This window comes from Balaenoptera musculus, chromosome X (assembly GCF_009873245.2).
Source record: "Balaenoptera musculus isolate JJ_BM4_2016_0621 chromosome X, mBalMus1.pri.v3, whole genome shotgun sequence".
Classification (NCBI taxonomy): Eukaryota; Metazoa; Chordata; class Mammalia; order Artiodactyla; family Balaenopteridae; genus Balaenoptera; species Balaenoptera musculus.
The window spans coordinates 15,817,767-15,844,172 of NC_045806.1; the positions used below are offsets into that span (position 1 = coordinate 15,817,767).

Consider the following 26,406-nt stretch of genomic DNA (forward strand, 5'->3'; position numbering starts at 1 on the left):
AATTACACATTTTTTCTCGTGATAACAACTTTTTTAATTAATTAATTAATTTATGGCTGTGTTGGGTCTTGGTTTCTGTGCAAGGGCTTTCTCTAGTTGCGGCAAGTGGGGGCCACTCTTCATCGCGGTGCGCGGGCCTCTCATTATCGCGGCCTCTCTTGTTGTGGAGCACAGGCTCCAGACGCGCAGGCTCAGTAATTGTGGCTCACGGGCCTAGTTGCTCCGCGGCATGTGGGATCTTCCCAGACCAGGGCTCGAACCCGTGTCCCCTGCATTGGCAGGCAGATTCTCAACCACTGCGCCGCCAGGGAAGCCCAACAACTTTTTAAGACATCTGTTCTCTTAGCAACTTTCACATATGCTGTATATTACATCCCCATGGCATTTATTTTATAATGAGGAAAAAATTAATCAATAGTCAACCTAAGAAAGAAATGGAAAATTTCATTTGAGCCAACCTGAGGATTATAACCTGGGAGACAGCCTCTCAGAGAGCTCAGAACTGTTCTGAAGAGGTAAGGGGGCAGGGAGGCCAGTATGTCTGTGATTTTAGAGAAGGGGTACATGCAATCAAACACACATCTTGGCAGAAGGTTACTGCTGTTCATGAGGGAAGAGATATCTTAGTTAATGGTTTTAGTGCTTTTCCAAGTATGGGAAGATGCAAGAAACTGGGTTCATAAAATTTTCTCCTGAAAATATCTAACTACCTGAGGGCCAGTTCTGCCAGTTTTCCCAGAGCACAAAATGCCTCATCCTGTTCTTCACCCTGAATTCCTTTTAGGGTATATATTAGGTCAGTGACTGCAGCAGCTTACAACTTGATTCTTGTAGAACTGGATGGTGGGCAACATTCTTTATTTTACAAACCCCTCCCTTTCGGTCTTAATTTAGATCAAGGTTTGGGAGGCATTTCATGACCAATTTGGCCCATGACACTAGGAATGCTCATTCCCAGGTAAGGCCAGGATTTCATTGATAGGACTCTCCATGTGCTATTAGTGGATTAGGCCCTGTTGACAGTAGCCCAAAGCCTCTGGACCGCCTGTCTTACTGGTCTGCTATGGTCCAGGAAATGGTTCCCTCTCGTTGCTTCTTCCCATAGCTAGAGTTACGCTATTACCATCATTGATCTTAAGAGAACTATATATCAATATTTGGTGAATCATTTCAAGTCACCTAGTCATTGTTATTTTTATCACAGGCTCAGTCACACATCTGGTGATGCAAGAAACAATCATTTTGTAAAATAGGCAGGATATAAACAATATAGCTAGTGACATTAATAAGGTCATATGTAAGTATTTAAGCTAAGAACTTCCATTAGGTATGGCCCCGTATCTCCCCAGGTCATGTGACCTGGTCTGTTCTGTACCCGTCGCTATCTTTAAGGGAAATGATATATTGGCATTGTACATAAAATTCACCAAAGATGTATGCACATCCAAGGTGAGTGGTGGGTCATCATGATCCCTTACAGAATTGAGAAAGGAATGTTATCTCCAAAGGGGTTACATGGCTGGCGCTAGAAAAAGAAAAATTGATCTTTATGGTTGAGCAGGTATTTCTGCCATTAGGGAGTTCAGGTTAATGCATAAATGCAGATGCACAATGCACACAAGAGGGGAGGCAGGAGGCCCAAACGGGCAGAGAAAAAACAATTTGTTTAAATTTTTCTTGTCTTGCCTTAAAATATGAATTTTATTTCATCAAATCCTAGCTCATAGTAGATAGGGAAGACTTACAACTGTCACATTATCTCTAAAAGACAAGTTAGCAGCAGAACCATTTATAGAAACCAGGTGTTCTGTCTTTTGGCCTCCACCAAGCATATTAATCTTCACCATCTTGTGTATTGAGCAAAGGCTCAAAGTTGCAGCACCGGCAGGGCTGGACGCTCAGTAGGATTGGCCTTGCACGATCGTGTGTGGCTCAGCTGGGGTGCAAAATCCAAGAAGGTCCTTTTCCCGCGGGGCCTGGAAGTGTGGCCTCACTTTCCCACGCAGGCACCCTCAGGTCTCCGGCTCCTCACCTGCCGGCTGCTTGGTGACGGAAGGATCCCGCAGCCTCGCCCTCTGGCTCTGACACCCAATGGGCGGCCGCGGGCCTCTCAGGTGGGCGGGGCACGCCCTGGGAGCCGTTCTGGTTGGCCCGCGGCCCGGCCAGGCACATGACGTCTCCGTCGCGTTGTGCTGGCGTGAAGTGGTAGCGTCCGCTCCGGGAGCCTGAAGGAGACTTGGAGGCATCTAGGCCGCGCAGCTTGGGTCGTTGGGAGTCGCCGCTGCCGCCACTGCCCGCACTCCATGAGGAAAATGCTCGCCGCCGTCTCCCGCGTGTTGTCGGGCGTCGCCCAGAAGCCGGTGAGGTGGCGTGAGCGACCCGGGGTGGGGCGCGAGTGGGCCCGAGGCCGGAGGACGCCAGAGGGCAAGGCGAGCGGGCTGAGTGGGCCGGGCGGGCCGGGCGGGCCGGGCCTCGTGGAGCCGCGGGCCTTTGTCCTGCCTCCACGTCGTGCGCTCCGCTCCTGGCCGCGAGGGGAGCGGTGGCTCGGCCCTCGGGCGCCGACTGAGGGAGGGGGAGCTTTACAAGGTCCGCGTGGAGGTCAGGCGCGGCTCCCGGTGCCGGCCTGATCGGTGCGCTCTGGAAGGGCCCGTTCGTTTACCTCCGACAGAAAAGGGGGCCTTGGGCTTCCTCGAGTCTCCAGTTGACCGCCTCTTCCCAGCCCACTCATTTTAAATCTTCCTCTTGACCGGGAATCCGGAGACAGAGTGGCTCGATTCAGACTTCAGTTTCACTAGTTACTAGCCCTGTGACCTTGAGTAAGAGGTTTTTGTTTTTTCTTAAAGATCCCCGTGCTCAGTTTCCTCATCTCTAAAATGGAGATGAGAGTACTTACCCCGTGGGGTTGTGTTTTTTTCTTAAATGAGGAGGAGAGACAGTGAGGCTTAAACGAGTGACAAATATGTAAACCTTTCCCAGTAGCGCCTGGTACATAGTAGGTGCTACCTGTGTTAAACATTGTTATTATCATTTAGGATCTCTGTTGCCTTATTGATTCTGTGGAAGATCTGTCCATTGATGTGAGTGGGGTGTTAAAGTCTGCTACTAGTACTGTATTCCGGTCAATTTCTCCCTTTATGTCTGTTACTATTTGTTTTATGTATTTGGGTGCTCCTATATATTAGGTGCATATATGTGGACGGGTGTAAAATCCTCTTCTTGTATTGATCCTTTTATCATTATATGGTGTCCTTTATCTTTATGCTATTTGTTTGAAAGTCTATTTTGTCTGATATGAGTGTTGCAACCCGCGCTTTCTTGTCATTTCCGTTTGCATTCCCTCACTTTCAATCTTTGTGTGTCCTTTGCCCTAAAGTGGGTCTCTTGTAGGCAGCATATTTTAGGCTCTTGGTTTTTTTTTTTTAATCCAGTCTGCCACTCTGTGTCTTTTGATTGGAGCATTCAGTCCACTGACATTTAAGGTAATTATTGATAGTATGTATTTATTGCCATTTTAAACCTTGTTTTCCAGTTAATACTATGTTTCTTCTTTGTTTCTTTTTGTTTTTCTTTTTGTGGTTTGATGATTTTATTTTATGCTTGTGTTCTTTTTGGTTTTTGTGAATCTGCTGTATGTTCTTGATTTGTGGTTGTCCTGTTTTTCAAGTATGTTAATCCCTTCCTGTATCTGTTTGCTTTAGACTGGTAGTCATATAGGCTCAAATGCATTCTAAAAAAACGAATCTACATTTTGTCACTCTCCTTCGCCACATCTTATGACTTTGATGTCCTTTTGACATCTTCACGTTCATCCTTCTGCTGTTCCTTGTGTTTATCATCACTGTCACAAGTAGGTTTTTTTTGTTTTGATCTGTATAGTGGCTAATTTAAGTAATTTACTTTCCAATTGTGATTTCCTCCTTCCTATATCTTCTTTTCTTTTCTTTTTTTTTTTTTTTTTTAAATTTATTTATTTATTTATTTTTGCTGTGTTGGGTCTTTGTTTCTGTGCGAGGGCTTCCTCTAGTTGCGGCAAGTGGGGGCCACTCTTCATCGCGGTGCGCGGGCCTCTCACTGTCGCGGCCTCTCTTGTTGCGGAGCACAGGCTCCAGACGCGCAGGCTCAGCAGTTGTGGCTCACGGGCCTAGCTGCTCCGCGGCATGTGGGATCTTCCCAAACCAGGGCTCGAACCCGTGTCCCCTGCATTAGCAGGCAGATTCTCAACCACTGCGCCACCAGGGAAGCCCTCTTCTTTTCTATATAGAGAAGACCTTTGAGTATTTCTTTTAGGGTAGGTTTAGTATTGCTGAATTCTTTTAGTTTTTGCGTGTCTGAGAAATTCTTTATTTCTTCTCCTATTCTAAATGATCATCTTGCTGGGTAGCGTATTCTAGGTTGCAGATTTTTCCCTTTCAAGACTTGAGTATATTTTGCCACTCCCTTCTGGCCTGCAGCATTTCTGTAGAGAAATCAGCCGATAGCCTTATGGGGATTCCCTTGTAACTAACTTTGTTTTTCACTTGCTGCCTTTAAAATCCTCTCTTTAACTTTTGCCATTTTATTATAACATGTCTTGGTGTAGGTCTGTTTGGTTCATCTTGTTCGGACCCTCTGTGCTTCCTGTATCTGGATATGTTTCCTTCTTTAGGCTTGGGAAGTTTTCAGTCATAATTTCTTCAAATACATTTTCAGTCCCCTTTTCTCTTTCTTCTCTTTCTGGAATCCCTATTATGCGTAGATTGGCACACTTTATATTATCCCATAGGTCTCTTATATTGTTTTCATTTTTTTTTCACTTGCCTTTCTGTCTGCTGTTTTGATTGGGTAATTTCCACTATTCTATTTTCGAGGTCACTTATTCTTTCTTCTGCATTATTCATTCTGCTATTCATTGCCTTTAGCTCAGCTTTCGTCTCAGCAAATGAAGTTTCTAATTTTTCTTGGCTCCTCTTTATAGTTTCTAGTTTCTTTTTACAGTAATCTGCATTTCTGTCGATAGCCTTTCTTAAGTCCTTCAGTATTTTCATTATCTCCTTTTTGAACTCGGTATCTACTAGACTGAAAAGGTCTGTTTCATTGTTTGTTCCTTCAGGGGAATTCTCTTGGTCTTTTAACTGAGAGTGGTTCCTCTGCTTCTTCATTTTGCTTATATTTTTCTTACTCTCTGAATTTAGGAGAAACAATTATCTACTGTAGTCTTGGAGGGCTACTTATATGCAGGTGCCTCCCTGCGTAGTTTGTGTGGGTTTAATATTTTTTTGGCATGAGGGCTGTTTTTGGTTTGGATTCTTGCCGTCTCTTTCCTCTGCGTGTGCTGGTCGTTATCCCCTTGATAGGGGATGTGCAGGTGCGTGACCCGCCTGTGCTCCCGGGGAGGGTGGGGGCAGTGGTTAGTGCCCAGTCACGGGACGTTGGCAGCTGCAGTGGTCTGCGTCCGCCTCTGGAGTCCGAGATGGCAGTGGCGGCTCGAGTCCGCCCCCCGGACCTCGTGTAGGTGGTGCCCTGCTGCCTGAGAGTGCACGCACGGAGAAAGAAGCTCCTATGGCGGTCCCACCCCTCTCTTCGTGCACCCCCCAACAATGGCCCCTTGCCTTTCTGGCGGGCCCAAGCTTCTTCCCGTATTCCCTCAGTTATGGTGCACCACACTCCAGTCCCCTCAGGCTGTCTCCACGTAGCCAACTCCAGTCCTCTCCCTGGGTCTGACCTCCGAAGCCCAAACCTCAGCACCCAGCCCTTGCCCAGCCCAGTGGAGGAGCGTCTCAAGCTGGGGAGTGCAAGGTCGTGGTACCAACCGTCTGTGTAGGTCTCTCTCCGCTTTGCTTTCCACAAACCAGTTGCTGCACTCTCCTCCGAGGTTCCGAAGCTACACCTCTGTCCTGGGTGATATCTCCACCAGTGAGGGGACTTCTCAGGGTGTGGAAACCTTTTCTTTTTCACAGCTCCCTCCCAGGGGCGCAGGTCCCGTCCCTATTGCCTTCTCTCTTTTTTTTCTTTTTTCTTTTGTCCTACCCAGTTATGTGGAGATTTTCTTGCCCTCTTGCCCTCTTGTCTGAGGTCTTCTGCCAGAGCTCAGTAGATGTTCTGTGAGAACCGTTCCACATGTAGATGTATTTTTGAGGTAGTGATATTTGTGGGAGAAGGTGAGCTCCATGTCCTACTCCTCTGCCATCTTGATCCGAATCTCCCTCACACTTCTTTTTTTTAAATTTTTTTAAAACATTTTATTTATTTATTTATTTGGCTGTGTCAGGTCTTTAGTTGCAGCACACAGGATCTTTCATTGCGGCTCATGGGCTCTTCATTGCGTGTGGGCTTCTCTCTAGTTGTGGCACATGGGCTCCAGAGCGTGCGGGCTCAGTAGTTGCGACATGCAGGCTCTCTGGTTGTGGCATGCAGGCTTGGTTGCCCCGCGGCACATGGGATCTTAGTTCCCCGACCAGGGCTCGAAGCCACGTCCCCTGCATTGGAAGGTAGATTCTTAACCACTGGACCATCAGGAAGTCCTCCCTCACACTTCTTTTTTTTTTTTTAAGTTTTATTTTTATTTTATTTATTTATTTATTTTATTTGTTTATTATTTTTGGCTGCGTTGGGTCTTCGTTGCTGCGCACAGGCTTTCTCTAGTTGCAGCGAGCGGGGGCTACTCTTCGTTGTGGTGCATGGGCTTCTCACTGCGGTGGCTTCTCTTGTTGCGGAGCATGGGCTCTAGGCGTGCGGGCTTCAGTAGCTGTGGCACACGGGCTCAGTAGTTGTGGCTTGTGGGCTCTAGAGCGCAGGCTCAGTAGTTGTGGTGCATGGGCTTTGTTGCTTGTGGCATGTGGGATCTTCCCGGACCAGGGCTCGAACCCGTGTCCCCTGCACTGGCAGGCAGATTCCTAACCACTGCGCCACCAGGGAAGCCCCGAAGCTCAGGTTCTTGATGTCTCATCGCAGAAAGAATTCAGTGAGAGACAAAGTGATAGGTAAGAAGTGGATTTATTTAGAGAGAAACACACTCCACAGAGTGTGGGCCATCTCAGAAGGTGAGAAAGGCCCCCCTCACACTTCTGATATGACTTTTGGCTTAACTTTCACTTAACGTGGCTCCTTTCACCCATTATATCAGTGAATCTTACTATTTTTGAGATTCATAGTAATGAAATGGGAGAAAGTATGTAAGTAGCTTTCTGACAGTCAAAATCTTTGACCTTATCCTCTTGCTTTTTATTATGTAGAAGTGTCATTCTTTGTTGTCGGCAATTTAGGATGGAGAAAGAGAATTTTTCGTTTTCTTGGTTACTGTTGCTTGACTGGTTTGGTCGTTAGTTTTCAGTCTCCAAAATGCAGTTTCTGTAGTTGTATCTGGAAATTTATTTTGCAAGACAAGATATATATTTCTGGCCCCACAAAACAACTTAACTGTCAAAAATAACATATCCATTTCATGATTGCCAGACGTAACCTTTTGTTTGTCACCTCATACTTCTCAACTTCTTCCCAAATTTCTCAATTTTCTTCACTTATTCTTAGATGTATTGGACTCTCTCAATCTCTAACTTAACTGAAGCATTTGTCTCTAGCATTTCAGCTTTTTTCTCCAGCAATGTCATGGTTTTTGTTGGCTTTATCGGATAATGGTATATTGATGGGTAAAGAGATCACTAGATAGTAGCTTTCTGCCTATTGGCTTGTACACTTAGTAGATCAACCTTACCCCTTCTCATCAAGATCAAGTCCATTGCTACAAGTTGGATGGTAAGGTAACACAGTGTATGAACATATCACATACTTTTTGTGGGATCTGAAGAATGTTCTTCAAGTCTGCATGAGAAGAAGTCATATTGGTTTACATATGTGTGACGTGGCAGAATGTGGCTAAAGTAGTACAGTACTCCTAACTGATTAAATGTTTGTGGTCTAACCTGGACCTTAGCCATCACATAGAGTACTGTTGCTGTGAGCAGAGTGAAAAGGAAACATTTCTGGCAGCTTTTTACCCCCCCGCCCCAAGCAGTGACAGCCAACTGAACATCAAGAAGGGAGCACTGGGGACTTCCCTGGCGGTTCAGTGGTTAAGACTCTGCACTTCCAATGCACGGGGCGTAGGTTTGATCCCTGGTCGGGGAACTAAGACCCCACATGCTGTGCAGCGTGGCCAAAAAAAAAAAGAAGGGAGCACTAGGACTCTTCGGTGGCCGTGCGGGTTTGAGGAGGCAGCTCGTGGGGGTGAGGTGCTTAAGGTGAGGTAACACAGACCTTGGAGCCAGATTTGCTGGGTTTGTACCCCAGCCTCAACAGTTAAGTGCTCTATGGCTTTGGGCAACTCAGGTAGCATGAATCTCATCAGCACAGAGAGAAAGCTTCACTGAAAAGTCATTGCAGGTTCCACCCCCTCAACTCAGATGGCAACAGTGCAGTCAGAGGCCTGCCCTTCTAAGCCTCAGCCCCATGTAGCAATAGGAATTGAGGTTAAAACACAGATGCCACTAATGTGCACACCAAATGGCATGAGTCAATGACACCAGCTCCGAGATCTGTTTTGAGCCCAAGCAATGGTCCAAGTTGCACATAGGTCACCTTGGTTGATCTAACAACAGATCAACTTCAGAAAGAGGCATTTTTGTCAGAATTTCACCCACTGAAAACACAGCTGGCTAATCTGTTTTTTTCCCAGTAATAAATGAGAAGCATTTATTTTATTTTTTTTAATTTTTGAATTTTATTTTATTTTATTTTTTTATACAGCAGGTTCCTATTAGTCAGCAATTTTATACACATCAGTGTATACATGTCAATCCCAATTGCCCAATTCATCACACCACCATCCCCACCCCCCCCACGGCTTTCACCCCTTGGTGTCCATACGTTTGTTCTATACATCTGTGTCTCAACTTCTGCCCTGCAAACCAGTTCATCTGTACCATTTTTCTAGGTTCCACATATATGTGTTAATATGCGATATTTGTTTTCCTCTTTCTGACTTACTTCACTCTGTATGACAGTCTCTAGATCCATCCACGTCTCAACAAATGACCCAATTTCGTTCCTTTTTATGGCTGAGTAATATTCCATTGTATATATGTACCACATCTTCTTTATCCATTCGTCTGTCGATGGGCATTTAGGTTGCTTCCATGACCTGGCTATTGTAAATAGTGCTGCAGTGAACATTGGGGTGCATGTGTCTTTTTGAATTATGGTTTTCTCTGGGTATATGCCCAGTAGTGGGATTGCTGGATCATGTGGTAATTCTATCTTTAGTTTTTTAAGGAACCTCCATACTGTTCTCCATAGTGGCTGTATCAATTTACATTCCCACCAACAGTGCAAGAGGGTTCCCTTTTCTCTACACCCTCTCCAGCATTTGTTGTTTGTAGATTTTCTGTTGATGCCCATTCTAACTGGTGTGAGGTGATACCTCATTGTAGTTTTGATTTGCATTTCTCTAATAATTAGTGATGTTGAGCAGCTTTTCATGTGCTTCTTGGCCATCTGTATGTCTTTGGAGAAATGTCTATTTAGGTCTTCTGCCCATTTTTGGATTGGGTTCTTTGTTTCTTTAATATTGAGCTGCATGAGCTGTTTATATATTTTGGAGATTAATCCTTTGTCAGTTGATTCATTTGCAAATATTTTCTCCCATTCTGAGGGTTGTCTTTTCATCTTCTTTATGGTTTCCTTTGCTGTGCAAAAGCTTTGAAGCTTCATTAGGTTCCATTTGTTTATTTTTGTTTTTATTTCCATTACTCTAGGAGGTGGATCAAAAAAGATCTTGCTGTGATTTATGTCAAAGACTGTTCTTCCTATGTTTTCCTCTAAGAGTTTTATAGTGTCCAGTCTTACATTTAGGTCTCTAATCCATTTTGAGTTTATTTTTGTGTATGGTGTTAGGGAGTGTTCTAATTTCATTCTTTTACATGTAGCTGTCCAGTTTTCCCAGCACCACTTATTGAAGAGACTGTCTTTTCTCCATTGTATATCTTTGCCTCCTTTGTTGTAGATTAGTTGACCATAGGTGCGTGGGTTTATCTCTGGGCTTTCTATCTTGTTCCATTGATCTATGTTTCTGTTTTTGTGCCAGTACCATATTGTCTTGATTACTGTAGCTTTGTAGTATAGTCTGAAGTCAGGGAGTCTGATTCCTCCAGCTCCGTTTTTTTCCCTCAAAACTGCTTTGGCTATTCGGGGTCTTTTGTGTCTCCATACAAATTTTAAGATTTTTTTGTTCTAGTTCTGTAAAAAATGCCATTGGTAATTTGATAGGGATTGCATTGAATCTGTAGATTGCTTTGGGTAGTATAGTCATTTTCACAATATTGATTCTTCCAATCCAAGAACATGGTATATCTCTCCATCTGTTGGTATCATCTTTAATTTCTTTCATCAGTGTCTTATAGTTTTCTGCATACAGGTCTTTTGTCTCCCTAGGTAGGTTTATTCCTAGGTATTTTATTATTTTTATTGCAGTGGTAAATGGGAGTGTTTCCTTAATTTCTCTTTCAGATTTTTCATCATTAGTGTATAGGAATGCAAGAGATTGCTGTGCATTAATTTTGTATCCTGCAACTTTACCAGATTCATTGATTAGCTCTAGTAGGTTTCTGGTGGCATCTTTAGGATTCTCTATGTATAGTATCATGTCATCTGCAAACAGTGACAGTTTTACTTCTTCTTTTCCAATTTGTATTCCTTTTATTTCTTTTTCTTCTCTGATTGCCGTGGCTGGGACTTCCAAAACTATGTTGAATAATGGTGGTGAGAGTGGACATCCTTGTCTTGTTCCTGATCTTAGAGGAAATGCTTTCAGTTTTTCACCATTGAGAATGATGTTTGCTGTGGGTTTGTCGTATATTGCCTTCATTTTGTTGAGGTAGGTTCCCTCTATGCTCACTTTCTGGAGAGTTTTTTTTTATCATAAATGGGTGTTGAATTTTGTCAAAAGCTTTTTCTGCATCTATTGAGATGATCATATGGTTTTTATTCTTCAGTTTGTTAATATGGTGTATCACATTGATTGATTTGCGTATATTGAAGAATCCTTGCATCCCTGGGATAAATCCCACTTGATCATGGTGTATGAGCCTTTTAATGTGTTGTTGGATTCTGTTTGCTAGTATTTTGTTAAGGATTTTTGCATCTATTTTCATCAGTGATATTAGTCTGTAATTTTCTTTTTTTGTAGTATCTTTGTCTGGTTTTGGTATCAGGGTGATGGTGGCCTCATAGAATGAGTTTGGGAGTGTTCCTTCCTCTGCAGTTTTTTGGAAGAGTTTGAGAAGGATGGGTGTTAGCTCTTCTCTAAATGTTTGATAGAATTCACCTGTGAAGCCATCTGGTCCTGGACTTTTGTTTGTTGGAAGATTTTTAATCACAGTTTCAATTTCATTACTTGTGATTGGTCTGTTCATATTTTCTGTTTCTTCCTGATTCAGTCTGGGAAGGTTATACCTTTCTAAGAATTTGTCCATTTCTTCCAGGTTGTCCATTTTATTGGCATAGAGTTGCTTGTAGTAGTCTCTTAGGATGCTTTGTATTTCTGCGGTGTCTGTTGTAACTTCTCCTTTTTCATTTCTGATTTTATTGATTTGAGTCCTCTCCCTCTTTTTCTTGATGAGTCTGGCTAATGGTTTATCAATGTTGTTTATCTTCTCAAAGAACCAGCTTTTAGTTTTATTGATCTTTGCTATTGTTTTCCTTGTTTCTATTTCATTTATTTCTGCTCTGATCTTTATGATTTCTTTCTTTCTGCTAACTTTGGGTTTTGTTTGTTCTTCTTTCTCTAGTTCCTTTAGGTGTAAGGTTAGATTGTTTATTTGAAATTTTTCTTGTTTCTTGAGGTAGGCTCGTATAGCTATAAAGTTCCCTCTTAGCACTGCTTTTGCTGCATCCCATAGGTTTTGGATCGTCGTGTTTTCATTGTCATTTGTCTCTAGGTATTTTTGGATTTCCTGTTTGATTTCTTCAGTGATATCTTGGTTATTTAGTAACGTCTTGTTTAGCCTCCATGTGTTTTTTTTTTACGGTTTTTTTCCCTGTAATTGATTTCTAATCTCATAGTGTGTGGTCAGAAAAGATGCTTGATATGATTTCAATTTTCTTAAATTTACTGAGGCTTGATTTGTGACCCAAGATGTGATATACCCTGGAGAATGTTCCGTGCGCACTTGAGAAGAAAGTGTAATCTGCTGTTTTGGGATGGAATGTCCTATAAATATCAATTAAATCTATCTGGTCTATTGTGTCATTTAAAGCTTCTGTTTCCTTATTTATTTTCACTTTGGATGATCTGTCCATTGGTGTAAGTGAGGTGTTAAAAGTCCCCCACTATTATTGTGTTACTGTCGATTTCCTCTTTTATAGCTATTAGCAGTTGCCTTATGTATTGAGGTGCTCCTATGTTGGGTGCATATATATTTATAATTGTTATATCTTCTTCTTGGATTGATCCCTTGATTATTATGTAGTGTCCTTCCTTGTCTCTTGTAACATTCTTTATTTTAAAGTCTATTTTATCTGATATGAGTATAGCTACTCCAGCTTTCTTTTGATTTCCATTTGCATGGAATATCTTTTTCCATCCCCTCACTTTCAGTCTGTATGTGTGCCTAGGTCTGAAGTGGGTCTCTTGTAGACAGCATATATATGGGTCTTGTTTTTGTATCCATTCAGCAAGCCTGTGTCTTTTGGTTGGAGCATTTAATCCATTCATGTTTAAGGTAATTATGGATATGTATGTTCCTATGATCATTTTCTGTAATTGTTTTGGGTTTGTTTTTGTAGGTCCTTTTCTTCTCTTGTGTTTCCCACTTAGAGAAGTTCCTTTAGCATTTGTTGTAGAGCTGGTTTGGTGGTGCTGAATTCTCTTAGCTTTTGCTTGTCTGTAAAGCTTTTGATTTCTCCATCGAATCTGAATGAGATCCTTGCTGGCTAGAGTAATCTTGGTTGTAGGTTCTTCCCTTTCATCACTTTAAGTATATCATGCCACTCCCTTCTGGCTTGTAGAGTTTCTGCTGAGAAATCAGCTGTTAACCTTATGGGAGTTCCCTTGTATGTTATTTATCGTTTTTCCCTTGCTGCTTTCAATAATTTTCTTTGTCTTTAATTTTTGCCAATTTGATTACTGTGTCTCAGCGTGTTTCTCCGTGTGTTTATCCTGTATGGGACTCTCTGCGCTTCCTGGACTTGGGTGGCTATTTCCTTTCCCATGTTAGGGAAGTTTTCGACTATGATCTCTTCAAGTATTTTCTCTGGTCCTTTCTCTCTCTCTTCTCCTTCTGGGACCCCTATAATGTGAATGTTGTGTTTCATGTTGTCCCAGAGGTCTCTTAGGCTGTCTTCATTTCTTTTCATTCTTTTTTCTTTATTCTGTTCCGCAGCAGTGAATTCCACCATTCTGTCTTCCAGGTCACTTATCCGTTCTTCTGCCTCAGTTATTCTGCTATTGATTCCTTCTAGTGTAGTTTTCATTTCAGTTATTGTATTGTTCATCTTTGTTTGTTCTTTAATTCTTCTAGGTCTTTGTTAAACATTTATTGCATCTTCTTGACCTTTGCCTCCATTCTTTTTCCAAGGTCCCGCATCATCTTCACTATCATTATTCTGAATTCTTTTCCTGGAAGGTTGCCTATCTCCACTTCATTTAGTTGTTTTTCTGGGGTTTTATGTTGTTCCTTCATCTGGTACATAGCCCTCTGCCTTTTCATCTTGTCTATCTTTCTGTGAATGTGGTTTTTGTTCACAGGCTGCAGGATTGTAGTTCTTCTTGCTTCTGCTGTCTGCCCTCTCGAGAAGCATTTATTATTTCAAAAAAAAAAAAAGGAAGGGAGTTGTAGAGAATATCTTCCTTCTGGTGCTGTTCGAATAATAAAACATCCCTCAAATCTTTTGTTTTTTTAAGTCAGGGAATGCTAAGTATCTTTTCTTTTGTCTTGTACATTTCTCACTAAGGTGTTTATCTCATGCTTTGTGTAGTTTAAAATATTTTTCTTATAGTACCGTTTCATAGGGAAGTGATTTGCCTGAAATAGGAGTTGAATCATAGTTTTATTTGAAGAACAATTCTGAAAGTAAAGCATTAGCTTGCTCAGCCTATGTGGTTGTGACTAAGAATAGCATAAACATACCCCACAGATTATCTAGTCTCTTCAATTTGGCCATTAACTTCATTATGTTTTCACTGTAATTTCTTTGAAAACAAAGTGACTAAATAGACGGGTTTCTGCAGTTTGCCTTCAGATGGGGGTACAATCATGTTTCATTGGCCAAAGCATGGATTCATTTTGGAGGATAAGATCCCAACACAGTGAACAGAATGGAAGATAGCCCATGAATGTGTTAGGGCTTTTAGAGTTCTAGGACTGCATCCTGATAACTGATTAATAAGGATAACAACTCAAAAATAACCAACAATAAAAAGCACTGATATACTTGTATATTTTGATCTTTCAAGGCAAGCAGAGTGCTGGTGGCATCCCGTAATTTTGCAAATGATGCTACATTTGAAATTAAGGTAAGAGGTGTTTTGCTTCGTGTTAAATTTTTTTCCACAGGTACACTTTGATATATAGTTTTACCTTTGCAATAGAGCATTTTGATATTCATGCTTTTCACCATTTTATTCCAAATATTCTAGAATCGAAGATTCAGAGAAGTTTAGCAAAAATTAGAATTTACTCCTTTTATGTAGCAGCTTTTTGGTAGTTCGGAGCAGGAGAGCAAGCTAAAAAAATTAAAGACCTACTCTAGGACTTAAAATGTGATTTGGTAACATGTTTGAATAAGAAGATTCTTAGAATGCTTCTTTGAAAGTTTGTCTTTCAACCTATAACTCAGTTGACTTCTAGGGGTTTTCAGTGAAAGTCATCTTAGAAAGATTTCCTTCCTCCAAAACCCCATCTCATTGCACAGTGAGTTTTATGAAGGAATCAAAAGCAATATGCAGCATTTCTGATGTGCTCGCCTGCTGGTTTTCAAGTTCAGTATTTGCTGGTTTTCGATTTAAATATTTCGAGTTAGATCTTAGAATGGGTTGGCAGTGTTTACATTGTAGTGACTGAGAGATAATTGTCTGATTCCATTTCAGAAATGTGATCTTCACCGGCTGGAAGAGGGCCCTCCTGTCACTACAGTGCTCACCAGGGAGGATGGGCTCAAATACTACAGGATGATGCAGACTGTTCGTCGAATGGAGTTAAAAGCAGATCAGCTATATAAGCAGAAAATAATTCGTGGTTTCTGTCACTTGTGTGATGGTCAGGTGGGTGGTAGTTTTGCAATAAAACTGTGTTACTTAGGAATTGAAGTATGGTGTGTGTTTATTGGCTTTTACCCTGTTTTATCTGTCTGGAGGATTTGAGGCTGGTATTTTAGAATAAAAATGAGAATGCTGAGACCTGCTAGGAAGCGATGCTAAAGAATTTACTCATGTATCACATTGCTGACTTCCTGTGCCATTACAGCATTATGATCACCTGTACTGAGTATACTTTTGGGGGAAGGGTTTTTGTTTTGTTTTTTGTTTTGTAGGTTTAGGCCAAGGTTTACAAAATGAAATGCCTACCAGGGATCAGTTAGGTAGAATAAATGAGTGAAGGCTGCCAGCTGTATGAAGAATCGAGAATGGTGACAGGGACTGGTGGTGAGGTGGAGCAGACAGGCCCCACCCGCAGGGGTAGAGTCATAACCGGCTGGTAGTACAGCCACTTGGTGCCATGTGGAAATACGGGGCTGCTGCTTCCTGTTGCTGATGTCTTCGAGAGAAGACAGACGTCTCCATTTTCATGTGAAATTCCCCAATATTTTAATGTTCACATTTGATTCAGGATTTTTTCAAATCACCATACAGGCTTAAAAGAAACAATGTATCTGTGGATTGCCAGTTTATGGCTCTGGCTTGGGCCTTGCCCTCTACGCTGTTTCTGGTGAAAAATAGAGGTATTTGTTGTTATTAATGAAGAGTTCTACTAGGCCAAATGTTTCATAATAGTCTAGGAAACCTTTTAACTAGAAATGTGTACTGTACTGACTCATTGCCACTTCTTTCTTGAATGCAGGAAGCTTGTTGTGTGGGCCTGGAGGCCGGCATAAACCCCACAGACCATCTGATCACAGCGTATCGGGCTCATGGCTTTACGTTTACTCGTGGGCTTTCTGTCCGAGCAATTCTTGCAGAGCTTACAGGTTTGCTATTAATTTAAAAAAAGGGGAAATTAAGTTTTCAGATCTCCTATTAATATGCTAACCGTTTATAGTTAACATTGAAACCTTTTTGAGGGTTAAAAAAAAAAAACTGAAACCAAAAAAACCTCTCTCTCCCTTTTGGTGCTCTGGTACCTCTATTGTGCTTTTGAGTAAACTGACCATTTTTGAGGTTATCTGGCCTCTCAGGTAAAAGGTCAGCTCTATAAAATCAGAATAGTGTTTATAAGTCAGGCATGCCAATAGAAATCTAACAAAGAAAGTAAATTGAGTATAAGTATTTCATTGGGTAGAAATTAAATTCTAGGAATCTTCTCAATAGTCCCTTTGTCCCCCTTGACTCTTATACCAGTGTAGGAGAAATCAAAAGATGTTTGTAACTGGCCAAAACAAAACAAAAGTCTAGGGTACCACACTAACATCTGAAGAAAACTCAGTGATTAGAGAGCTGAAAAAGTTGGAAAGGTCAAGGACATGGGACTGGTCTGACCTTCATTATAAAGGGGCCAGGAGACAAGGAGGACTTGTCTATGTATTTGCATAGAGGGACAGGTGCTTATGTAGTTGAATCGGTTTCTGAGTTTTAATGGTTGAGCCTCTACGTAAATACTCAGGGTGTGATTTTGTTTGTTTTATATATTTGGTCTGTGATGTGTCATGTTTGTGTGATGCCACTTCTAGGACGAAGAGGAGGTTGTGCTAAAGGAAAAGGAGGATCGATGCATATGTACGCCAAGAACTTCTACGGGGGCAATGGCATTGTGGGAGCTCAGGTAGTTGAGGGCTAGGATTGTATGATTTTCTGGATTTGGCCCTGGCCCACATCCGTGCAATATTTTGTACCCCAGAGAACTTCCCTCTGAAGTACTTCAGTACTTGGGGGGCACAGTGTGCTTTAAATGACCTCTTGCTTCATACCCTATCATTTGATCATTTAATACATAGATTTGGACAGTGATTTAAAATGTTTCCTTTTAGGTATTTGTTATGTTTTATAAGTAAGCAAGAGCCTCTAGCAGTAGAACTATACCTTTGCCTTTTAATTGATATTTAAGTACATTAATTGCTTTGTCACATCCTCTTGGCCACACCTCTCTCCCTGCTGTAGACAGTGCTGGCACTGGTACCAGACCAGGAGAGGCAGGTGGTCAGGATCTTAAGGGCCTAGTTTGAATCTAGAGCCAGCTTCTGTGGTTATACCGTCCTCCTTGTTCTCATCAGTTAGTAAATAATCAACAAGTAACAGTATAAGATCATATCTAGATTGTTCGGTTTACTTTCTAATATATTAAGGTTCTAGCATCTGGGTTTTTTTGTTTATTTTGGGTATTTTTTTAAATTCTTGGTTTCTTTTTCTTTTTTTGGCTTTTTAGTATTTATTAGCAGTTGAATCTCTGAATGCATAAATGTTATTGCTAAATGGTTGACACAGAATACGATAGTAGTTATTCGTGTTACTTTGCCAGTTTGTTTATAATATTGGGGGTAGGGTAAGCAGAGACAGGGTTGGGGTAGGGACAGTGTCATTTCTATCTCACATTCTGGTCAGGAGTTAACATTCAGAGCATTAACTTCTTCCCTCACGCATTTCTGTGGTTCCTTTCTTGGTTGTCCTTAATATTAGGTGCCCCTGGGAGCTGGGATTGCTCTGGCCTGTAAGTATAACGAAAAAGATGAAATCTGTTTGACTTTGTATGGTGATGGCGCTGCTAATCAGGTGAGTATGTGTCTCTTAACTTTGCAATAATGATTACAGTTTTATGTCCAAAGTGTTGAATATTCATAGTTCAGTTTGTGGCAAAGTAGTATATTGCTTACTAGTTGAAATGGCCATTTATATGGCAAGCTAAAATTTGGTTTTGTGGCCACATTAGAGATTTACATCCTGGCATTGTTTCACAAGTGCTTTATATAGGTGTACTCCTGAGAGTACGCTCACCTCTGCTCTGCCTCATTGCTCCACAGACTCTCTGGGGAAGGACTGATTTACATTTTAACCCTTGGCAAACCAGTTCTTAAACCAGTACTGTAATGTACAGACTCATTCTCCTGAATGCCAAGGCACTGTCAGACTACTCTCGTATTTTCTGAGCCCTGACCCCTGCTCTTCGGTCATGGTCTGAGTAATCACCAGTCTGTGGCTGACACCCTGCGAGGCCCTGCTCTGGATGCTGATTCTCAGACACTGGTTCACTCTGGTTATCCAGAGGGTCTCATAGAATTTATAATAAAGCACAAAACTAGGCAGCTGTAGTACATTCTTACATGTCGATCTTTTCCCATTGTATTCTCTACTGCTGCCTTGGCCCTACAGAAGCAAGTAGTAGTACTTGGTTTGTCACTTCCTTAGCGGCAAAAGAGATGATGCGTTTGCTGCGCCGTGCCCCCCCCCGCCCCCCCCCCAAGCGCACACACTCCTTTGCTTCGGAAGCTTAGTTGTGGGTGAGGCGTTTCATCCTATGAAAGCTTTCTCTGCTGGGTAGAGCAGCGGCTGTTGTGGATGATGAAGTCTAGAGAAAAACAGCAAAATGAAACCACTTGAACTTTTATACATACTTCCAGGGTCAGATATTCGAAGCTTACAATATGGCGGCTTTGTGGAAATTGCCTTGTATTTTCATCTGTGAGAATAACCGCTATGGGATGGGAACATCTGTGGAGAGAGCGGCAGCCAGCACTGATTACTACAAGAGAGGCGACTTCATTCCTGGGCTGAGGGTAAGGACACCTGTCGTAGAGCTGGAGCTACACCCTCATGGCCTGATGCCCGGGCACTCTGTCAAGTGCCCTTGAAAATCTCAGACAGATCAAAGAGTTCTGTTTTCTTAGTGGATGAACAGGTCGTGTAAGATGAAAATGGTTTTAGGCAGTTGGATTTATGCTCTGCCCCTTTCCTTTTTATTTTTAAAATTTTATTGAAGTATAGTTAATTTACAATGTTGTGTTTAATCTTTCCCATTTATTAATAGGTAGATGGAATGGATATCCTATGTGTCCGGGAGGCCACAAGGTTTGCAGCTGCCTATTGTAGATCTGGAAAGGTAAGATTTTTCTTGTAGGCCTCTAGGCTAGAGATTTCTAATGACATTTATCTGTCTTAAAGTTAAAAGAATGCCTCCTGTGTCAATTGTAGCAATTTAGGAGTAGCTGCTAATTGAGGTGTAAAAGATAGAAGCAGGGTCCAGTTAAGCGAATTGGGTCCCTTCATAAATAACATGGTCTTGATAGCTCACGTCTTGGGAAACATTCCATGTTAGCCCCATTTGGGGTAAATCTTTCCTTCCAGTGCTCCCTCAGCATTCTGCCTCTGTCTTCATTGTGACAGTCTGTTTTGCCTTTTGGTTTGGTTAATTATGTGCCTCTAACCCCCCCCCCCCCCCCCATCAATCATAAGCCCCTTGAGTGAATAGACTGGGGACTCCTACAGTGCCCTGCACAGAACTTTGCTTATGTAAAATAGGCATCCAGTATAAGTTTGTCTTCTATAAATTAAATAATATGTTTAAATTATGTAGTCTTAGTCACGCTGTTTCAGTCCTAAGAATCTTGACCCTTACAGTTATAGCAGTGGAGGGAGAAGGGAACAGTGAGATTGGCCTAAAAAGAGGCTTACATGCCATCTGAGCTGGTGGAGAAATGTTCTCCCTAAATCAGTGTTCCACAGCCCAGAAAGCAGGCCCCTGAGGTTTACCTTTCAGTGACTTCCCCCACGTACGTGTTTGGGCAGTAACGCAAATAAGATTTGGCTGGCAGTGATGAAAATGGAAGAGAGGAAGAGGGGAGGGAGCTGTAGAACGGTTGAACAACGAGAAGAAAATGAGATGACTAAGATGGCAGGTTGGTGGCAGTGGGCTCAGTGGTCTGTATCAGGACTCTGAGACTAGGGGTCCACGCCCTGGGTGGCGGGTATCATCCCCCCCTCTCCCAGTTCCTGAAAGAATATGTGGCATCCAACAGTATGTGGAAACAGGATCAGTAGTTTATAGTGTGTGTTGACTTTCTCAGCCTGACCAAAGCCTGATCTTGGAATTAGGGGAGGGTCTGGAAAAACCCCTTCATCACCATCCCCTTAGCCTAACCAGCCGTGCTTCCAAATGGCTACGGGATGATTAACAATCAATAGGTGACAGTTACTGAGAGATGATATGTCAGGCAATGCGCTAAGCACTTAGGTATTACCTTTTTTAATTGGCGCAACTCTGAGCTGGGTTAATTACTGTTTTGTAGGTGAGGAAACTGAGGTATGTAGCTACTATACAGTACAGCCAGAACTGGAACCCAAGCACTTGGATTCCATCCCCCGCCCTCTTTTAACTACTACACCAAACTGCCCAAGGATCCTAGATCCACCCCATCCCCTCTGTTCGAAGTTGTCTTCTAAAAGGGGGGCTGGTGTAGCATGAGCAAGCTACCTCGTGGTAGCCGGACTCTCCCAGTCACAGGATCAGCACCTGCCAACTTTCTGTTACACACTAGCCAGATCTCTGTGAAGCAGGATTGGTTGCCGCCCGCTACACAACACTGCATGACATGGGTGTGACGTAGAAATTCACCTATCCAGCCTCTCTTCATGTGTGCTGGGAAGTGGAGAAGTACGAGAGGACTAGAGGTTAGCTTTTCATCTTACTCTGTTAAGGTTTATGTTAGTATTTTTCTCTAGCCTTGATCAGAATGCTTATAGATGATTTCACCTGTGACCGGGGGAGTGGGCAGAAAGACTAGCATATTGACCCTGAAGATAAATGCCACCCCTGCTTCCTGATAGGCTTTTCTTCATTAAATCTATGGTGTTCTTAAAGAATTATATATCGAATGCAATTCTGATGAAATAGAACCCATTGACATTACATAAAGAATTGTCTGCCTTTTTGATTCAAAATATGCTGCAGGGGGTGGCTTTTATTAATAAGTTCCTGTTAATAATAAGAAGGATGAAACATGCAATAAATAGGTAATAGAAATGAGAAGAGATAATCAGTCAGTCAACTAAGAAGAAATTCTTAACAACTCAGATCTGATGAAGGTATTTGATCCTGAAAGGATGTACGTTTGAGGCTGTGGCCATTGTTTCACCTAACCTTCACTGGGTTCTGTTTTAGGGGCCCATACTGATGGAGCTGCAGACTTACCGTTACCATGGACACAGCATGAGTGATCCTGGAGTCAGGTATGGTCGTGGGAAAACTTGAGTGTGGTATCCGAAGTGGATGGGCTTTGAATGGTGCTACTTACATGAAAAAGCAAAGCATTTCAGTGTTTGCTTTTGAAGCCAGACACCAGTTGGCTTCATGCATTGATTTAGTAGTTAGTCTGAGCCTGAAAGCCGTGCCTTCCAATAAATTGGTTCCAATATAGAAAGCATTCTGAAAATTCCTACAGTTATCTAGTGTGTACATGTTAGTTAGCATGAGCACCAATAAGAAAACAATTGCAGAGAGGAATTGTTGCATAAAACAGGACTGATGGTAGAGTAGTATACTTGGGGGCATTTACCTTTTGTAGGCATTACCCCAGATTCTCTCATGGCATATTCCTCTTCTGGCTGGTATGGAGCAAGACCAAGTAGCACATGGGATATTCCATATGTTGAAATAAATCAGTCAAAAAAAAAAAAAAAAGGAGTTTTGTCACCTGGTAACTCCTCTGGCATGTAATGCTGCAATCCCGGAGTGTGGCATAATTAATTAAGAGTAGATTTAGTCAAAGTAAGCCGTAATAAAGTCTTTGAGTATAGAATGAAGGTCTAAGGGAAAATGTTATGAAGAGCAACTTATATGGAAGGAAGCACTTGGTGTAATTCTGTTCTTAAAAAAATGGTAGAGCCTTTCTTTGCTTTTAGTGTTATTTCAAATGCTGTAGGACAAGGGTCAATTCTACGACCAAGAATCGGAAAACCTCTCCAAGTTTTTGCCACCACACTGCTCTGTGGTCTTAAGGGAGAAAGGCAAGGCACATATTTTTTCCTGCTTAGCCTTCTGCTACCTCAAAGGTTATAGCTATCACCACAGAAAACCATCTCCCCTGCCTCCACACACTTAAAGAGGCTCCACCACTACCTTCATGCCCTACCTCTAGATCAAAGCAGCAAATAGAAACTTGGCCCCTGTTGTCAGAATGCCAGAGAAGCCAGGTGAATTGCCATTGTAGAGTTTTCTATAAAGACAGAGCAGCTCTTTCTTTCTTACAGAGTATTAGGATGAGTTCTTGTATTTTGAAAGTATATAATTCTGCCCTTCCTACGGTGACATAAGTACTGATGTGCTCCTTTGTCTCAGAAACATACTGCTGTGTTTCACAGACTGTCTTTGCTATACCGGCACTGTTCTTATCTACTTGTAACTCTGTTTCCCTCCCTATAGTTACCGTACACGAGAAGAAATTCAGGAAGTTAGAAGTAAGAGTGATCCTATCATGCTTCTCAAGGATAGGATGGTGAACAGCAATCTTGCCAGTGTTGAAGAACTAAAGGTACAGTGACTCTTGATGGTTTAAAAGTCTGCCTTTGAAGGTTGGCTCTCCTTTTTGAGCAGTTTTTCTCTACACAAGAAGCTGCCACTCCTAGGTAAACTAGGTAAGTAAATGGGAAAGTACATATTGTATTGGGTTGGCCCGTAAGATGGCATGGGAAAACCCGAACGAACTTTTTGGCCAACCCAGTATTTTTCACGGGACATTAAACTCCTCCACCATCAGTTCTTCTTTCCTGAAAATATACTTGATTTTTAATTCATAAATGTTCCCTCGCCAGGGTATATGTCTAAAATGTTGGTATCTGTACTCCAGAGTACTCCTTCGTGGATCGTTGTGTCATTTTTAAAATAACATTTTCAATAATAATAGGTACACTTCCAGTACTAGTAGAAGCGTTAACAACTAGCAACAGGTTCCCAGTAGAACAAGTTGGTACCTAAGCTGCTGTCTGTCTATTCAGAACATCTCTTGAACTATAATCTGATTGATTTTTAGGAAATTGATGTTGAAGTGAGGAAAGAAATTGAGGATGCTGCCCAGTTTGCTACAGCTGATCCTGAGCCACCTTTGGAAGAACTCGGCTATCACATCTACTGCAGCGATCCGCCTTTTGAAGTCCGGGGGGCAAACCAGTGGATCAAGTTTAAGTCCATCAGTTAATGCGAGATGGTTACACGTTCAGCGGGCTATTCGGCAGCAACTGTAAGGAATGCTTTGGGTTCTCAACTTTGTTAAGGAGGAAAAAAACCTATAGAAAGAAAGTGTAGATTTAGATAGATAGATAGTGTAATTGCATGTGGTTTGTACAGTGTTGCATTAAAAGGTATAACGTCTTTTAATGTTAAATCTTAAGGATAGTATGGATCTTATAAAGGTTATTTTAGTTATGTAGGTCTAAAATAGGTAATAAGAGTTTGCTTAACCCTCCTTCAAATTACTTCTTTAAAATAATTCTATTTGGTTTAGTTGTATACTAGTTTAACAAATACTTTTTTAGTTACTAAAAGGAAAAACAATTCCTTATATGCCTGTCCAACTCTGCCACCTTTTTGTGGGGCGATCATTGTCCTGTCCCTCCCAGTGCCCAACAGCTTACCTGGTGTACCCTAACGTGCACACACACCCCCATTTGTGTGCATGTTGGTGCTGAAGCCTGTTCACACTGAACCATCATTTCTCCTTAATATAAAACACAATATTTATTATAACCAGGCAGGGGGGTGGAAGGACAATTCGATTTTTAAATAAGACTACTTCATTTTAAAGGCCAAATAACTTAGTTTTCTCCATTTATGCATTCAGTATAAATATGAAGCTATTTTCTTAATAGTTTTCTATTTACATTCATATCAAACATTAAATACAAGGCATATTCTTATCAATTTTATCTTTTTTGAATATTAAGTGCAATTCCAGTTAATAGTAATGTATGGAATGTATAATCTAAAACAGTGATTCCTAGCCTAGTAATAATGTATGAAATGTATAATCTAAAACAGTGATTCCCAGCCTAGTAATGTATGAAATGTATAATCTAAAACAGTGATTCCCAGCCTAGTAATGTATGGAATGTATAATCTAAAACAGTGATTCCCAGCCTAGTAATGTATGAAATGTATAATCTAAAACAGTGATTCCCAGCCTAGTAATGTATGAAATGTATAATCTAAAACAGTGATTCCCAGCCTAGTAATGTATGAAATGTATAATCTAAAACAGTGATTCCCAGCCTTTTTGTTATTTTAAACACCTGTTGTTTCACCTTTCCAGCAAATATTTTTCCATTGAAGTAAATTAAACTAAAATTCATTTTTAAGGATTCCCTAATACTCTGGGATGTCAAGACCAGGTTTTACAGTCACTCTTTTCACAATACATACAAGTTCTACTCACCTTGAAAACATGTTGATAAATAAAAGGTTAAAATTTTTTCCATAATTCTTTAAAACTTCAAGTTCTTAAATTGTTCATTGAACATGTGGTGTTTCCCTTGTGTAAATGCAGCAGAATTCGTGTGTATCTTAACAGAAGCTTTTAACAACAAAGATGTCAGCTCTTTGCTCCCTCTGTCCCCTGGCTTAGCTGATTGATTAAGCCTCATCTTGGGTTGCCGGGGCCCCCTGATCCTGTCTTCTGTACTGGGAGACTGCAGTCCAGAGCCTGCAGAGGAGACCACCACTACGAAACAAACAGGAGTCTTCTTTAGAGTCGTAAGAGAAGATAACTTCAAAGCAACACAGCAAAATACTTCTTTAGGAGCCCTTATGGCAAAAGCTATAGTATATACTTCCAGACTTGTCTAGGTTTGCTGTCTAGTCTTAAAAATGCAGTCCCTAACTTAAAAACTTAACTAAAATAGCAATATGTTCTCTTCACATATAGGAATATGTTCTCGTCACATATGGAGGTGACACTTGTGCCTTAGCAGGAGTGGGACATGGCCTGAGAGGTATTGTACAGGAGTGGTGGTGCATCTGTGCAGAGCAGGCTATTTAAGATGACATGGGGATGAAAATGCAGGGTGCAAGTTAAAGAAGGAAGGGTTTGGGTGTAGCCCACTGGCATCTCATGTCTCTCTTCACTCCACTCCCAGCCAGGCCTGTCTCTTGACTTTTCTTACTGGGCCTTTAGCTTCTGCCCCCTCTCCGCTTTTCCCCAACTTTAACCTTGGAAAACTCCAGAGTTTGGAGTGAGGTTGGTAGTTTTTTTCCTGACTAAGCCATAGAAAAGGGAGTTAACGTTAATGAAGGGGGGAAAGTTACCAGCAATTTGTTTTCTACTGCTTTACTTAAAAGCCTAATTACACCAAAAAAGTCATTTTCTGTTCCACAAAGTGTTTGTTTTGAGGCTATTCTTACCGTAGTCTAAGGTACCTTAGGTCTTCCTTAGTGATATCATTAAGAATATCAGAAAGTGTATAACCTTCTTCAAGAATCTGAAACAAAGATCAAATACATTAAGAGCTAAGCAGCTCTGTAATGATAGCACAGGAATGGTTTGTTTGGTTATAAGTTTACCTTTTCAATTGTTTTCGTATCCGCTCCTTGCAGTTGCAACCAATCGACAAGCTCTTTATCTGTTCTCTGCCCGTAAGACCGAGGAGGGGACGCTGAGTTCTCTGTAATCTCTGTAATGATTAGAAATTTATGTTGTATACTGATGTGTAACAGCAAAACTCTTCAAGTAACAAGTTGGATGAAATAAACTTTCCAGAATGTGATGTGAAAAGGAAATGGATTAAACCTGGCTCAGCTGCTCTGCTACAACACTGTGCAGCAGTCCATAGTCCTTGGAGTCACTTTACAGAGATTAAAAATATTCCGTACCTGTGATACCTTTAATATATCGAACTTCAAACTAATTATCTCCTACTTTAAATGTGTATTCCCATCTTTAAAATGCCTTTTCTAAGGAATCATATCCCTAACTGCACTGGAATTCAAATGAGGAAATAGGTTTTAATACTGAGATTTGGCCTCACAGCTTATCCATTCCACATTCCAAGAGGCAGCTGTAGCCCTTTTGGGCACCAAATGCATAAGGCTGGTTGACTGAGGTATAATTTATGCCGTAAACCACCCTCTTTAGGTATGCAGTGCTAAGAACTTTGACAAGCAGAGTCACGTAGCCACCACCACAATCAAGATAGAGATATTTCTATCACGCCATAACGTTCTCGTGGCCTTTTATCATCAATTCCACACCCCCCCCCACCCAGTTCTGATTTATTTTCTGTCCCTGTAGTTTTGCCTTTAATAGAAT

The 26,406-nt window shown here is 41.5% G+C and overlaps 2 protein-coding genes across 2 annotated transcripts in view; one reads left to right on the top strand and one right to left on the bottom strand.

The window, feature by feature from the left end:
- Positions 1 to 2,177: 2,177 nt before the first annotated feature.
- On the top strand, positions 2,178 to 25,864 carry PDHA1 (pyruvate dehydrogenase E1 subunit alpha 1). Its single transcript, XM_036839719.1, has 11 exons — positions 2,178 to 2,360; positions 14,426 to 14,485; positions 15,059 to 15,232; positions 16,029 to 16,155; positions 16,855 to 16,946; positions 17,798 to 17,890; positions 18,736 to 18,891; positions 19,143 to 19,214; positions 21,273 to 21,340; positions 22,533 to 22,641; positions 23,140 to 25,864. Exons 1-11 carry the CDS (start codon positions 2,304 to 2,306, stop codon positions 23,302 to 23,304), a joined length of 1,173 nt encoding a protein of 390 aa, XP_036695614.1. The 5' UTR covers positions 2,178 to 2,303; the 3' UTR covers positions 23,305 to 25,864.
- Positions 24,714 to 26,406, bottom strand: part of MAP3K15 (mitogen-activated protein kinase kinase kinase 15) — a 148,330-nt gene continuing 146,637 nt past the window's right edge. The window contains exons 27-29 of the mRNA XM_036839721.1: positions 25,662 to 25,771; positions 25,503 to 25,579; positions 24,714 to 24,822 (exon numbers count right to left, since the gene is read on the bottom strand). Of these exons, the coding sequence (XP_036695616.1) occupies positions 24,735 to 24,822; positions 25,503 to 25,579; positions 25,662 to 25,771 (275 nt within the window). The 3' untranslated portion in view covers positions 24,714 to 24,734. The remainder of the gene's footprint in view (positions 24,823 to 25,502; positions 25,580 to 25,661; positions 25,772 to 26,406) is intronic.